Source organism: Lingula anatina, chromosome 1 (assembly GCF_051362555.1).
Source record: "Lingula anatina isolate TDL-2025a chromosome 1, LinAna3.0, whole genome shotgun sequence".
Lineage (NCBI taxonomy): Eukaryota > Metazoa > Brachiopoda > Lingulata > Lingulida > Lingulidae > Lingula > Lingula anatina.
In genome coordinates, this window is record NC_141767.1 from 28,337,980 (window position 1) to 28,354,232 (window position 16,253).

The 16,253-nt window shown below is 35.6% G+C and overlaps 1 protein-coding gene across 6 annotated transcripts in view; it reads left to right on the forward strand.

The window, feature by feature from the left end:
* Positions 1-126: 126 nt before the first annotated feature.
* The window catches only part of LOC106175885 (rho GTPase-activating protein 45), a 47,170-nt gene continuing 31,043 nt past the window's right edge, over positions 127-16,253 (forward strand). For 4 of the 6 annotated variants that reach the window (XM_087002966.1, XM_087002968.1, XM_087002972.1 and 1 more), the window contains exons 1-4: positions 127-434; positions 10,923-11,217; positions 13,169-13,312; positions 15,245-15,326. In XM_087002966.1, coding sequence (XP_086859092.1) covers positions 309-434; positions 10,923-11,217; positions 13,169-13,312; positions 15,245-15,326 — 647 coding nt within the window. In that variant the 5' untranslated portion in view covers positions 127-308. Of the gene's footprint in view, positions 435-6,611; positions 6,648-8,082; positions 8,223-10,922; positions 11,218-13,168; positions 13,313-15,244; positions 15,327-16,253 lie in introns of those variants that run through there. The other 2 variants (XM_087002967.1, XM_087002969.1) reach the window with 2 other exon arrangements.

Genomic DNA, 16,253 nt, shown 5'->3' on the forward strand with positions numbered 1-16,253 from the left:
TATAAGAACCTTACTTTACATTGAAAAGGACTATTATTCTAAAATTTGGTAAATAAATTTGAAAAAGTAACAGTGCGTTCGCAATGTTTACTTGTTGTCCGACCTTGGATTTGAAAGCGAGACTTCCTGTCACATGACTTGTAGTGCAAACATGGAGATTGATAAGTCGGTTTGGAGACTAGTGTAAAAGATATTTAACCTATAAGGAGAGTAGCTGGGAGGGTATCAATTACTTGACATTTAGCTTAGGGATGTAGATATGCATTTCAACTTTAATTTGCGGTTTTCCGATTTTCTTTAAACGAACCATGACATCTGTTGGTGAGAAAATTACCCACAAAATTGACAAGATCGGGAAAGCCTTGGGTTCGGCTCGAGCGGGATCGCTGTCACGGAAAAAGAAATCTCGGAGGGACTCAACAGATGCATCGTTGGTAGGTTTCTTAGAATTTATGCCACTGTTATGATATATAGAGTTATATCGAAGTAAAGCAGCATTATTTCTTGGATCTAGATGCCTGAATAATAGTGATAGCCTCTCGCTGTTATCATCGTTGATCGGTTGATAACGCTGAGAACTCAGCCAAAGTGCGAAGTACAGTGAGCAGGCATAGAAACATTGTGAATCATCTCATTGACGTACAAAACTTATTTTGCCGCCTTACACTTCTAGTCTGCCCATAAATGACAAACAAAATTAGACTATTGCGGTGATTATATTAGGTGAATACAGGGACAACATCCAGTGTGTCACTTGTTGTTATGCAGTATTGTTTACATAATTTATAAACTGTAATTTGAAAAATTATATGAAACTTGATTGTATGAAGACATGTCTTATTGTAGAATTATAGAAACTATTTTAATTGCTATCAGAAACCTATTTTTTCTAAACGTGGTGGAACTGTTGGTGAATGAAGTGTTTAAGGCTTCATTCACATGCAATGTCTATTTTCTAAATTCTATTTTCTATTCGCGCTATCTTATGATCACGGTCTGTGCACTGAATATCCCGCCGCGTAATTACTGGCAGCGCGAGCCAGTTACTTATAGTAACTTATAGTAACTGGCTCGCGCTGCCAGTAATTACGCCGCGGGATATTCAGTGCACAGACCGTGATCATAAGACATACCGAAAATAGAAAATAGAATTTAGAAAATAGACATTGCATGTGAACGAAGCCTAACAGACCTGTTGCATACACTGTGCACATACATGTAGGCCAACCTATCCTCAGGCTGGTCTCTCATTCAAAAGTACCACTCCAAGGGAAGAAAAGTTAATTAAAAAGTGCATATGAACTGAGCATTGGTGGATGGTGGATTCCCAATAATGCATTTATAGATAAACCATTTCTACTAGTTTCTTATATGACTCAGATAAATTTGACAAGAGATAAATCACTCAGTCAATGATAAGAGACTTTTAAATTGCTCCTTGCTTTAATTTTTTGGTTGTAAATTTAACCTACTGATCTGACTAACTTATCCACCCTATTTATATACAGCATAGAAGCTAGCAAAAAATCCATTCGGTCCAATATCATTTTTCAGGTAATATTAATGTTAAATGATGCCTTTTAGTAATTCTCTTAGTTATACTATTTGAAACTATATGCTGGCATTTGGTCGGCTTAAATTGACAAAAAATTGACTTCATGTGCATCTTTAAAAACCCAAATATTTTACATTTTATTGTGCCCAGTATTAAAGATAATAGACACTTAAGAAGTTCTAAGTCACTGAAGTACTGAGCCATGGGAATTACTTTGAGTTTTTTCCCTATTTTCTCGTGATGGTTGATATAAATTTACAAGGAGGGTTAACCAGCATAAGTGTTGTGGTCATTATTTAACTGATACATAGAGTCCTTGTTTCAGAGATGACATCTGAAACCTCCAACTCTTAAATGGCCAGTCAAGTTTACATTAGGATATAACAATTGTTAACTATGGTGGCATGAAACAAACCTTACATTAAATGTTAATCATTGTCAGTATTTTTTATATCGGATGAGATATGCAATCGTAATCATTGCCTCTGTGATAACAATTTATTATTTATGGTAGCATTTATATATATTCTTAGTTTTTAGTTCATTCTGTTCTCTGGACTAACAGGTGTTTATAGCTATGTACTTTTGAGGCCATTCAAAACAGAACATCCGAGGTTGTCTGATCCACGGATCAAATATGGCGGACCCTACATGAAAGAAGAGCCAACTAATCCGCTGATGGTCTCCCTGCCTCTACATGCGATGTCCTTACAGGGGTCTAGCAATTGAACCTCAGGAGTCGTGATTTAATCTGTTTAATGGCACATGCATAGAGGCGGAGAGACCATCAACGGATTAGTCAGTTCTTCTTTCATGCAGGGTCCGACATATTTGATTTGTGGATCAGAAGATCCTCGGATCTTCTATTCTGTATGGCTTCTTTGACTTTGTAAAAGTGTCACTATACAATATATTGGAGTTCACAATTTGTGTTAATCAATGCTCATGCCTGGTGTATGTCTCTTCACAGCATTTTATTTTGTCACGTCTCCAAAACATTCAACAAGTCACACTGTGCACACCAAATCATTTCCATGCCATGTTATTTTAAAAGCATAACACGATTCAAAAAGTGTAAAGATCAGATATGATTGTAATTTCTCCTTGCAAGAACTTGGAGGGGGAAGTGGCTCACAGTGACAAATCAATGTTTGCAAGCAAAAAGGCACACATAGCCTCAATTTAGATATTGAGCAATCAATTGTTCTGTCGTGAATTATTAACCAGCCCTGAGCCTGGTCAATGTGTTGAGTGCCCTGCAAAAACCTTTGAAGCTGGCGACTTTGATACAAGGCCAGATTTTAGTGGAGACATAAAGCGTTGATATTCCCTAATCTAGCATGATTATCACCAGCATAACAATGGAAAAATAGATTACTAGGATATATTGGCCTGTTCTATTTTTTGTATGCTTTAAATGGGGCTGTTTTATTTGTACCTGTCAAATGGTACTCAATTCTTGTTCACATATATAGTATGGAAGGTAGTGCCTGGGGACCTTGCCATGAAATACAATATGTATTGATTATGATTGATCAAAACTTGTATACACTATTTGATTGATCCTGAAGAGTGCTGGACATTTCATATGGTAGCTTAACTGAGTAGAATGGACTCCACATAGTATAGATAGGGTCATAAAGGGCTAAATAACTTAAAAGGACTTAACAATGGTGACTTTTAGACTGGAGCTAATTAACAAGCAGTAAAATTCAATTTTATCTTAAAGTGGCTTTTTGAAACATGCTTCAATTTTACGTTTCATTTGGAACACAAGTATACCACATTTTTTATTTACGGTCCAAATTACAAAATACTGTCAAATTTCCCACTATGATTCATCAAACTGTTTTATATTAGCTTGATCAAGGACAAGGAGGGGGCACGCTTTTCCCTCAAAAATTTACTCAGCTGACAAGCCACACAGGTATGCCAGTGTACAAGGCCATTGAAAAGTGCTTGTGCAAACACATTCATGTAGACAGGCATATTTCACATATATCCCATTAACATACAAAATTTGATAGCAAGCTTTACTCATTCATTATTAAGCTTCTTCATATTAACACTGATAAATATCAAAGGGTTTATGAGGAAATTACTGCATAGTGGGCATTCCCTCAGCAGTTTCTGAGGACCAAAGGTGCTTTAACGCCAGGTCAATATTACAAGAAAATCGGCCTAAAATACATCATCAGATGATTAGAAATTTAGACAGTCCCCATCGTAGTTCCTGAGGCAAACAGATCAGATGTGTTTTGGACCAGTAGCCGCCCTTTGAATGAAGTCCTGGGCTCCGTATCTCGAAAGGTTCGCTATGTTGCGCACGTGTGTTAGTGTCTCGATTCCATAACCGATTCTATTTCGAGATACGGGGCCATGAAATCGAGACTCACTTGCACATACGCAAGTGTCTCGATTCCATGGCCCCGTATCTCGAAATAGAATCGGTTATGGAATCGAGACACTAACACGCGTGCGCAACATAGCGAACCTTTCGAGATACGGAGCCCTGTTCCCAGGATGTTTCATGGATGTTATAACCCAACCCAAACACAACTTCTGAAACATACATTGTTGTTTTGTGTTCAGGTTGCCTACTAGTATAAATTGTTTAAGTCAAGTGCTTCATGATTTTTGTCACCATCATCTTTGGTAGCATCAACTTCTAAGTTTGAGCTCTGATAATGGGACATATGTTATGCAAATGAAAAGTGTCTGGTCACTTCTCTTTTGTAGGAATACCTATGACATCACCTCCATGTGCACATATGTTATGAGATTTTGAGACCCCTCTTTTGACACTATAAAATGGTCTGCACATAAAACCCATGCACATATATATCCAACACTTGTAACGAACATTTGTTAACTTATTCATAGCCGTGTATCTTATCTGAAGTACAGGTATAACCTCAAAAGCTGAAGTAGACTTGGACTGGGATGACTGTGATGGATATCTACACTAAGCTCATTGTTTTATCTGCTCTGAAGTGTGGGCCCTACTGTTTATGGTCTGTCCCAACTTCTGTTATGTCATTAAACTGACCTGTAATCTAAAGTGGACATGTGATCCCCGGGGTGCTTGTACTTTGCAATGGTATTTTGCTTGATAACTTTTTAAACAACACTGATCTTATAATATGTTTGTAGGTGTCAATGCAAAATGTTTTGATCCGACACAAATACTTTTATCAAGTAAATGTAAATATGATAAGACACGCACTTGTGTACATGTCCTGCTCTTCTGGTGTTATTGAGTCTATTTTACTTGAACATGTCCATATCCGTTTATGCCTGAGTGTATTGCGATTAAGTGTCATATTTTTGTAAGATGTAGGAAGAACTGTGTTTGTATTAAGTTTTAGGAAAGGTTTTTAAAGGCGATTGGAATAAGATTACAGCATCATAGCAAAATGTCCATATTAGTTTGATTACTTGTTTTTAAATTATGAAACTTTCCAAAACACTGGTTACTTGTAAACATATGCCTTCAAAAAAACGTGATGGTGGGTTGAAATATATAATCAAATTACGGGTTTAATGAAGCAACTTTTTTCATTTATAAATCCTGTATTTATATGTGGGCTTGTAGAAATAAAAGAAGCATTTATTTATTAATGTGACATGTGTGAAGTATATATACAATTCACCCTTGAATGCTTAACCATAATTAGGTGGCATGTTTTCTTTCATTTATGCTTGTATTTTGGTATTAACTGTCATATATACGTGCCTTGACCTCAAGTAATTAAGGTGGTGTCCCTTGTCCCTTGCTCACCTGAGGGGGTAAACAGTCAGGTCTGCCAGGATTTACCTTGTTTCTGACAGGAGATCAAAGATAAAATTTGGAGATTTACTCTACCTCCAAGACAGCTGGGTGAAGGTGTGACATTAATGTCACCCGCAATATATAGCTGTATGTATAAGAGGCCTGCTTCCTCCCTTGCTGCATCATAAATTTTTATGGCACTATTTAATTTCATAGTTTCTGCACTGGATGAACCTGCACTGAATCAATTAAGATTTGAAAAGAGCATGCATTGTAGTTTGATACAGCATTCATTGATTGGGATGAACAATGTCTCTATTAATTCTCATATTGATTAAAAGAGGAACTAGTTTAACTAACAAGAAAAGGAATTACTAAGATAGCCATTTTAAAAAGTTTGTCTTTATCATGAATGGATACAGAAATGTCTTTTCACTATGTTAACATAAAATAATCATAAAAGATATGGGACAAATGACAGGCTATTGAATCTATAAAGTCATGCCATACATTTAGTTGTCTTTATTCTGAAACTTTACCATCTAAAAACATAGTATGCTAAACAAGGAATAAAAAAGGGTCATTTTCTCCAAATAATTTGCATGATAGATAAATGTCATAAGAATAATAATTGATTTCTTTGGCCATATCAGTGCAGACCAAGGCATGTCATGTTGTTTAGTTTGCATCAGTATGAGAGCAATTATTTTTGTTTACAGATGTTAAAAAGACTTCATATTTTGACCAAAGTAGATTAAATTTATATGCATAAATGTATAGCAGCATAGAAAGTTGAAGGAAGCATATTATAATATATGTTTAAATAATGCTTTTCTTTATTTGTTTTCTCAAGATATACTAGTCTGCCATCTGTACTGTTTCAAACATTTCGACCTAGCAAATTTCAAAATTCCTGCGTAGTTCTTGCATGCCTCGATATCGCTGCTTGGTTAGGTAGGAGGCCAGACAACATAACATTCCAGTTGTGTTTGGAAAGGGGAAAGCAGCAGGGAAAATCTTGAGTCTTGGCTATTTCATTTGGGGTTTTTATTGAAAATTAGGTCGCTAGATGCTGGTTCCATTGCTGATTTATTCTGTGAAAATCTGCAGTGCGGAACTGCAGTGGTGGATATAGGACTTGTTTGCTTTTGAAGCTCAGGTAGGAGTTTCTTCCCAAATCTTATAGACCTCAGTCTGCAGTTGTATTAGTACTGTGAAGTGGATACTCTAGTTAATTCTGGGAGCTGCTGTTGAGAAGGGCAGCCGTCAGTGGAAATCAAGGAAGGGCACTTGTCATGAATGATATGTACTGTAGTAGTGGTAAGAGTCCAAACTTGTACTACCTCACTTGTGTAGAACTTTACACTTAAGTGTTAAAGACAATTTACTGTGTAAAATGAAAAGCAAAAAATGTCTATTTTTTAGACAGTTTACATCAGTGATTTGAAAAAAATCTAGTTCTCTGACTGGAGAAAATATTTCTTGGGTGGCCTCTCATTAAAAAAAAAAAGGTGAAGGAATTTGATGAAATATTATTGCTGTTGAAAAGGATGGCTATGAATGCATGAAAAAGTGCGCAGTATATGTATGATTTTGGACCTGTCTGAGACAAGTTTTATAGGAAGCTGGTGTAAATCGATACAAAATTTGCTGCAAGCTTTATTATTTGCACTAGAATAGATACCTATAGTGTCCTATTGTTGTAACAAATTTAACATGTATTTAATGACATCCATATTTCAAGGGCTCATTTTCTCCCTGTTACCCCACACGCAGTTAGTGTACAATTACTTCACGATAAACATGTCATTTTAAGGGATGTTAAAGATTGTAAATTTGAATACAGTTCACATGGGTGAAATCTATCGACCTGGGAGCTGAATGGCCATGTGTTTGCTCTGGCTCCCGATCACCTGTCCTCGGTGGAGAAAAAGTAAACAGCTAGATTATTTATGAGCATGGGTACTTAACGGCAACTATTTAGTTATTTGCTCTGCTTTTACACTGAGCTAGATTATAGACTCGATCACCAGCTTCATGTTTCTGTTTCTGTCATGAATGCTTGTGTAGGGCTTGTGACAATGATACATTGAAATTTGGGATCTTTCAGTAAGTGTGACCCCACTTTTAACTGCTCTTGATCTCATTTAAAAGAGTAAACTATTAAAAAAATTCCATTGGATTGATCCTCTTATCAATATCTTGACTCTATATCATGCACTTTATGTGGATTGTTAGTAATTTGGGCTCGTTGTAATTGTTGTTATAATTATTTTAAATGAAAGGTAAAGAACCGTTTACTCAAACAAGCAAATGTTTGTGGGGCAGGAAGCTAGACATGAAAAGGTGTAATAATGTCTTCTTTAATGGCTGCACACTAGCATGATAAAACATGTTACAAGCATTCTATATGTGAAATCCACTCGCGCCAATATCATTTGTGTATACTAAGTTAAGCTATCAACACCACAGATGCAAATTAGATGTTATTTATAGGTCATAAAAATTGCAATGGTTTTTAAGGTAGTCATAGTTCTGCATAATGTCTCAGTTTATAACTAATTCTCTCTTAGAAATGCTTGTTGGAATGTTGCAGAACTGATGAAAGGAATTGTTTGCTATGGATTTATCAGCTGATCCGGATTATGATATCTATCACTGATTTTATGATATCTTGGCAAATATTTTGTGGTGTTAATAGGACCTATTAGTACGTCGACTTGTATATATAAGATTTAACATAAGTATTGGATCTAAGTGTTTGCTACAGTTTCTTTCTTACAAGCAACTAGCTAATAAAAGTCCTAGGACTGCTCTTGGGATTTGAATCATGTGAGAGAGAGCCAAGGAAATGAGGTTTTTCAGATTCAGCAGTATTGCTCATTGGTACTAAAGGTATGTTAAAAACATCGATAGCATAAACATTGCACAGTGTTATGATTTATGTAGAGTACAAACTGCAAAAATAGCATGCAATGAAAAACTATTTGAGAAGGTTAAGGATATTGTCACCATTTCATTTGTTGCAGAGTTAGAACCATATGAGAGAGAGAGAGATGTATTTCATAGCATATGTGTACAGCCTTCAAGGGGGTTGTCTGACCCGGGCCAACATTTTGACAGTAAACAGGCAAAACAGAGGCTGCCCCACTCCACCCACTTCTTACAATAATAGGTCAAATGAGACACCTTGCAGTACAAGAAATAGCTTATGTCACATATCAGGCGGGAGTAATTCTTTTATGTCAGCCGCAGCGCTACGTGAATGAAATATGAAAATATTGTCATATTGGATTAATTGTTGAGTAAAAAAGAAAAGAAAAGCTATGAAAACTTAAGCTGGGTATCAACAGAACTTCTATTCTGCACACAAAGGGGCACAAGTGGCGGGTCATAGGATCTTTTGTGTGGCCACTCTAGTACAGTATGGCTGTGCCTCATAGATGTGAAGTTTTCATAAACATTTTCCATTAAACTGTCAATAAGATCAAAGGTGTCCCAATAGACAGTTCAGCTCACTGTGTCCTTTGGGCAGAAATGAGACTCACTGGGCTTTGGAAAGAAATGGGTACGGAAAGTTGGGAGGGGGATACGGTATGGTTGTGTAATTGCTTTTTGAACTGAAAAAAAAATCTTTTTTGATAGCTGAGTTGAATTGTGTAGTTAAAGTCAGTACCTTATATACTAAGGATGCTTACTAAAAAATAATTGAGAAGTGCAGGGACTTCCACACTAGTACAATGTGATGTTTTTAATTGCTATTCCAAGCTTGGTCAACATTGATAATGGTAATAAATACCAAAGAATGGACAATAGAATTTAAGTAAAGGATAGATTTTCAGTAGCATTTTGGGCTTTTACTAGGAAACCAACAGCCAACTTTTTGCTCAATTTAGTCAATTGTTTATAGCCACTTGGCAATTTATGTTTCTTTACCATTCAGCCTTTTAAATCTCATTTCTTTTTTACTTCAACTTCTAAATGTGCACATATACATGCCTCAGATCTGAGATAAGCATATGTTCAATATATTGCCTTGTGTAAGATTGCAGTGTCTGTGTTTTTTTTAAGATTCTGTAAATGTAGGATATGAGGTATAGTGTTGTGTAGGTAGATTTCCAATGCACCATCACTCTCATTTCAATTAGGGTTGCCCAATCTCATGAGTGCTTGTCTTTAAAACACCAGTAAATGGGTGACTTTACATCTGAATCATTAACGTAAGACCACATTGCAGAGTATATACCTAAGCAGCATGTAAGTAATGTAGGTGAGATAATTCTATTTTATCTCTTCTTTTTTTTTTTTTTTTTTTGGGGGGGGGGGGGGGGGTGAGAGCTGAAAAATTATGAAAAAGTATTAAATGTGTAACCCTTCAGAATTTTTTTCACACTTATGCATTGGCACTTAATTAAATACTTGTAAAAAACATAAAAAATATCCAAAAATGCAGTTCTTTCTGCAACAGAACTGCTAAATATCAAAGTAGCAAAATTGTACTAAGTGGTATTTTGTTGAGGCATTTGCAGGTAACTAAACACCCTACCTCCAAAGAAACCTACAGAAGCAAACCAAGGTAATTTTTCAGAAATATGCAAGGCTCGAGTCAAATTATCTTTGCCAGAGTGGCCCACCAAAAAAGCACAAAAATGGTGGCAAGCGTACCATGCTCTTGGTGATCACTGAAATTCGGGATGCTAGTTCGAGGTAACTTTTCTGAGATAACCTCAAATTTTATTAAATATCTGTCTGTGGCTTGAATTACCTGCTTAGAGTCTGTCTTGAACGGGTTTACATGTTAAAAGCTGCCCTGGGAAGATGCTGTTTTTTACGCATTTCAGAGGTATACCTTGAGTTGGCTAGGTCTGGATCAATGTGTTAATCAGATGATGAGTAAGACTTGTGCTAAACAAATTAGGCAGTTTAGAAAAGATGTGCAGTTAGATTTGTTGTTAAGGTGTGTTATAACTACTTGAATTATGAGCAGTTAGTTTCTCAAGTTATTTTTTTCAAAGAGAAAATTGGAATACCGATTTTGTTTGGATTAAATTTTATATTGGGAAGCTTATGGCTTGCATGTGGATAAAGAGTGCACTGGTGCAGCTTTAAACGAAATTTTAAAGTGAATTCATGTGGAACATTTGGTCCAAGCACTGATACAGTATCTATTTCAGCTGTTAAAACAGCATAATATAACCATTTCTAGGAGAGGTTATTAATATTTGGAGGGCATCTATGAATCAACTGAGCTGATTTGATTAAGAGAACATAGCTGACATGTGTCAGGTTGAGAGTTCATAAACATCCTGATAAACAACTAATAAAGATTGTAAATGTATATTTTTATAGTAAGAATTCATTGTAACTTCATGGCCTTGATGCCAAAAAGCATTTTATTTTATTTTAACTTGATTTGAGATCAATACATGTGCACACCTTAATGCATCATTTTGTACCATTTCGTTTAGCATGTGTGTGTGTGTGTGTGTGTGTGTGTGTGTGTGTGTGTGTGTGTGTGTAGTTATATGCTTGTGTATGTATTAATTTAAGTCATAGTGGAAACCGCATATATATTCAATTCTCCTTGCATTTTAGGGTCTTAATGGCAATGAGCTTGACTCCCCAGAACCGCTCTTTTCTCCGTCTTCGCCTGGACTCGAACAGCGTGAACAGCGTCGCCCTAGCATTTCTGGCAGCCTCGTAGACAGTCCCAAAATGGCATCCAGGCTGGCGCACAAGCCTAGCAAGAGTAATTCCCTGGGAAGCATAAACAGCGATATTTATGATTCTTCCCCAAACATGGACCAGGATGACATTATTGCCTTGACTCAAGATGTCAGGAGTTTTTCTGATGCATTAGCAAGATTAAAAAGTATATTTACTGAAGATGGTGAGCATATTTTTCCCTTTACTAAAGCAGTTTACAACTATTAATTAATTTATCATATTCACCATATTCACAAATTATTATATTCTTTATGTGGCCATTGCCTGTCCGTGTATTTTTAAGGTGACCTTTGCTGGTTTGCTATTAACTGAGTTTTGATACTATCATATCCATGCACATCATCACATATCATATCCTTGGTGAGAAAGCTTTTGTTTCAGGGAGCTGTGCATGTGAAACAACTCCTAGAAACCTTTCATTCCAGTGGTGTGATATTCAGTTATTTTTATCTCGGGGACCAATACCTTCCAATCACCCTGTAGTGTAATATTGCAACACTCTTGCTATTGATATATGGGACCAGCTTTAAGCTTCAACATAAGTTACAGTTGTTATGCAACATTTCACATTGTTGTGATTGCCTGATAGTAAGCAACTTGTGGATTGCATGGGGTTAGTTCATTTGGAAGGTTATTAGGTTTTACCTGGCTATTAGGTTTTTAAGCTGATGTAGAAGAACCTGAAAAGATCCAGATTGATTATTAATATTGAGTGTAATTTAGGGAGATTATTTTGCCAGCGTGATCTTGGGATCAGTAGGAATAAATGTAGAAATTGCTGGTGGCAATGTGATTCATGTACAGTTCTGTGTATTTAGGTATATAACATAAGGGTCACTCTAGTTTGTTTTGCTATGATAAAATAACCTAATTTTCACCAATTTTGACAAACTGGTATAAAATATTTTACACTATTTTTGTTAGTATTTGCTGATATAGTTTAGCAATGCAATCACCTCATGATTTTTTTTACAGTGAAGCAATATTTCACTCTTTTCAACTCAATGATGACTTTTTATAACCATATATTTATAACCATATATACTGGTACCTGTATTTCCCAGCAAGTAAATTATAGTTTGCATTTGATGGAGGTTTAATGCTGTCATAAGTCTTATGCCAAATATGTGCATTTTTGGCTATGACTGCAGTTTTATTGAAATGTTATTACTAATATTAATATATTCTTTTTTTACTGTAAGGCTTAAAAATAAAACAATAGTATTTTTGGCTGTGACTGCAGTTTTATTACTGATATAATTAATATATATATATATTTTTTTTTTTACTGTAAGGCTTAAAAATGATACAATGGTACATTTATCTCCATGGGAGTGAGCAAGAGCAAAAGTAGGTGGGGTTGTCACCTCTTGATGTAAATACAGTGTCAAAAGGGAGAGCTTATCTGCATTATCCAATAACCTCCAGCCTTGGGGAAATGTGTTACATTCCTGCTATCACCAGTGCCAGGACATCTTGCAATTAGTCATATAAAATCAATACATTCAGATTTGTCGCTGAATGTTTTGATAAATTAGCCAAGTTTGCATAAGCCATGCCTTGCAACATGAGTCATCTGGTATGACACCTCAAAATAACCCAGATAGAAATGTTGGAAGTTTGGTGTTATTCTTTTTATCTGTCGACTCTTTTCCCTGTTATTGTGCTGTCTGAATTTTATCTGTAGCCAATCTGTAGAGAGGTACATAACCCTGGGCAGCTAACATAGCTGTAAAATTTGTTGTCACCATCTCCAAGAGAAATGGGATATTCTTTCTGCCATTATGACAATTGCACCACTGGTATGTGGATTCCATCGTTCTTTGCTTTGTGTCAGATTCAGTCTGTTTGTATCTATTAAATCCCACATTTTCTTTTATGCTTCGTGGTTGGTAGGGTTGATATTGGAGATGGCCAGATGAAGAAGTTTGGCTGTGTTAGGTGCACCACAGTAGTTGAATAGTGTGTTTGGTGGAAAAAGTTTGTTGAATGAAAAACTCATCACAGAAAATAATGACACAGTATCCTGAAAACACCCTTGATGTTATGAATTTTACCATAAGTAGAAAGAAAAGAGAAACAGTTGTCCTCAAGGTCGACCATTTATTTTTCAGATCCAGTAGAAAATCCACGTATTGTTGCTCATGAACACCTAGGTAAAGTGCTGTGTATTCTGAAGACCATCCTCCAGCAGTACCCAGCCCTTCACTCCACGGATATCCTCACTGCAGCAGGAACACTCATCTCAAGAATCAAGAGTAAGTAGCACATCATTCAAAGATCATTTCACAGTATTTTCCCTCTTCTTAAAACGTCTTCATCTCTTCATAGACTGAGTGAAAGTTAAAAAAATTAAAGGGGTAGCACCTTATCTCAACGCCCCTACTGTGAAATGGAAACGGCACTAATTGCAAAAAAAAAAAAAAAAAAAAGAATAAAGAGACCCTTTATTTGTTGTGTTTAAATACCATAAAGTCCCCACATTTTTCATCACTTTCTAAACATACCAAACCCTCTTTTTCACATGTAGACAAAGAACTTTGAAAGAAATCTGTCAGAAGCTGTCTACTACTATTATACTAGGAAATCATTCCCAATGTTTGCAGACGTTTTATGCATTTCCAAATAAAGCCTAAATGTGCTATTATTTGAAGCTTAATGCTGTGCCCCTAGGGTAGAACACTGGTGATATTTTGTGTGTGGTTTACCATCATGACTGGAGTGTAAATATATGGTAAATGAATCCAACAGCACTTTTATGGGGTATTACTTTTAATGACCAAACTAAGATTTACAAGTATCAGTTTGGGTTTGAAAGAATGCCATACAGCATAGAGAAGTTACATTTCGAGAATAATGTGAACAAACAGTACACTAAAATTGAAAGATCAGGCAAATTGATGGGTATTATAACTCCTTCTTGCTTGAATACACCTATCTTCAATTTAAACAAAATGTGCCAGTTTGAGTTGCATGCATGCACAAAGAGAAGTTCCAAGTAAATTGTTGTTTTTACCAACATTTTTCTACATAATTGCCAACTATATATAGCCTTAAGTAATTACTTCAGTAATATAAAAATAGAAAGTAGACTTTGTGACCAGGGAGTGCAGTCCGTTTTTCTTATATATCCCTGCTAATTTGCTTTGTGAGAACCTAGTTATAAATATGTTTTATTTGTAGTTAAAAGTTTATATAAACAGTTGCAGCCTTTTTGTAAAAAATGGATTTTTTGATATATTTATGAATATATATAAATGTATCAAAGTAAAATATGATAGTTGGAAATTACTATATGCAAACAAGCATGAAAGTGCTTTATTCCAAGATAGAGGCGTTAAAGATACATATAGTTAATACATACAGCTTATAATTAATTCATTGACATTACAAGGAGTATTTGATATTTGGATGTAAACACGGATATGTAAAGCAGTCTATTATTTTGTACTTCATTTGCACTATCAGTAAGATTGCTATTAGCAAGTGTATGCTTATACATTCTTGTACATGTTTGGAAAAAAAAACTGAGGAATTTAAAAAGACCTGAAATTATATATATATATATATATATATATATATATATATATATATCTGGGGTAGCGCTAGCAATTTTTTTTCGCTTAGCCAAATCACCACATTTTTGTCAATTTGTTATCAAAATGGTTATAATTTGGCTAAAACATGTCAAATCAAGCCCTTTTTCTTTAGTCAATTTAAGTCAGTTTTAGCATTTGGCTAATTCGGCGAGTGTTAGCGCTACCCAGTATATATACATATAAGTAAAAAACTTATGTGACTGTGATATTTGGGTGCCCTTTGTCTACTGATTGTATTCACGAGTCTATACAGAAATCCACTCTATAACCAGCACTCTATCTCTTAATAGCATTTTTTATTTTGCAATTAATCTTATGTTTATCTTATCAGTTTTTTTAACAACATGAGGAGCGTGCTAAATCCCAGTGATACAAAGAACATCTAAATGCAATTTACAGGCTATATTGTATAGTGATCTGAAAGTTTATCTTAACTTGTGGAGCTCGGAATTCCATCACTACTAGAATGTAAATGGATCCATTTATTTTGGACACAGCAATCTTTACTTTGATGAGGTAACATGTCTGACAACATAACATTTTGTTTGGAAGAAAACAGCAGATGATGTTGCTTTAACTTCTCTCCTGCAGGCTTCAAGTATGAGGATAAAGCTGCGGACCCTGCACAGTTCTATGATGCCATTGACCAGGTAGCCCTGGCCTTCAGTAGCAGGTAAGAGGCAGAGTTCATGCATTAAGGTTGTTTTCATAGGAATATGTTTTATGAACCTTGGAAGGGGGAAAGTAGAGAAAGTCTCTGAAGCATTAGAAAAATGCATTAGAATTGTGTGCCACTCACGCCGTTGTACTATTGCTATTTTTACAAGCTGTCTCTTTAAAAAAAGATAAGTAGCAATAAAAATTGGTAAAAGAAAAAAGTGGCAATAGTTTTTGACTTGTTACGGATAGAAATTTAAAACCTAAAATAGCACTTAGCCAGTGGGCAAATTTGCTTCACAGCTGTTCAATTTCTGTAAAACATAACATACTGGGAACATCTGTAACAAGGGGTTCAGGGGCAGTAGCACCAACAAGAACTAATTAACCAGGAAATAAGGTACAGGGGACGTGAAAGCTGAGATATTAGGCGCTCTCAAACTGTTTTGTTTAAATGGCAATGTTATTATAGAGCCTCCCAAATGTTGCCCTGTAGAACAGAGTTGGGATGTAATTCCGAGATCAAATGGTGTTTGGATGCTCGCAAGCACGTATCGCATGCAACGAGATAAAGCCGGTCCAAACATTGAAGTGGCTGGGGGTGGAATTGATATTTTTGGAATAAAATTTTGTCTGTTCCTGTCTTCTCCCTAGGTCATCTCTAAAGAACCAGCATCACCAGTTTATTGCAAGCTAATTGGACCTTTCTCTTAAAAAAATGTCTGTTTTATTCATTTAGAGGTTTTTGAGAAGGATCTGTTTCAGGAAAATTTATAAACATTTTCAGGAATTTTAATTGGCATCCACTGGCTTGAAATATTGTTTTACACTAACATTGGAATCTCTTAAAAATCTCTACTTTGTTTTATGTCCCTGATAAAGAAGACTACCAGAAATAACTAAATTGCTGCTCCATAGGAGACATGACCTATCAGTAGTTAGA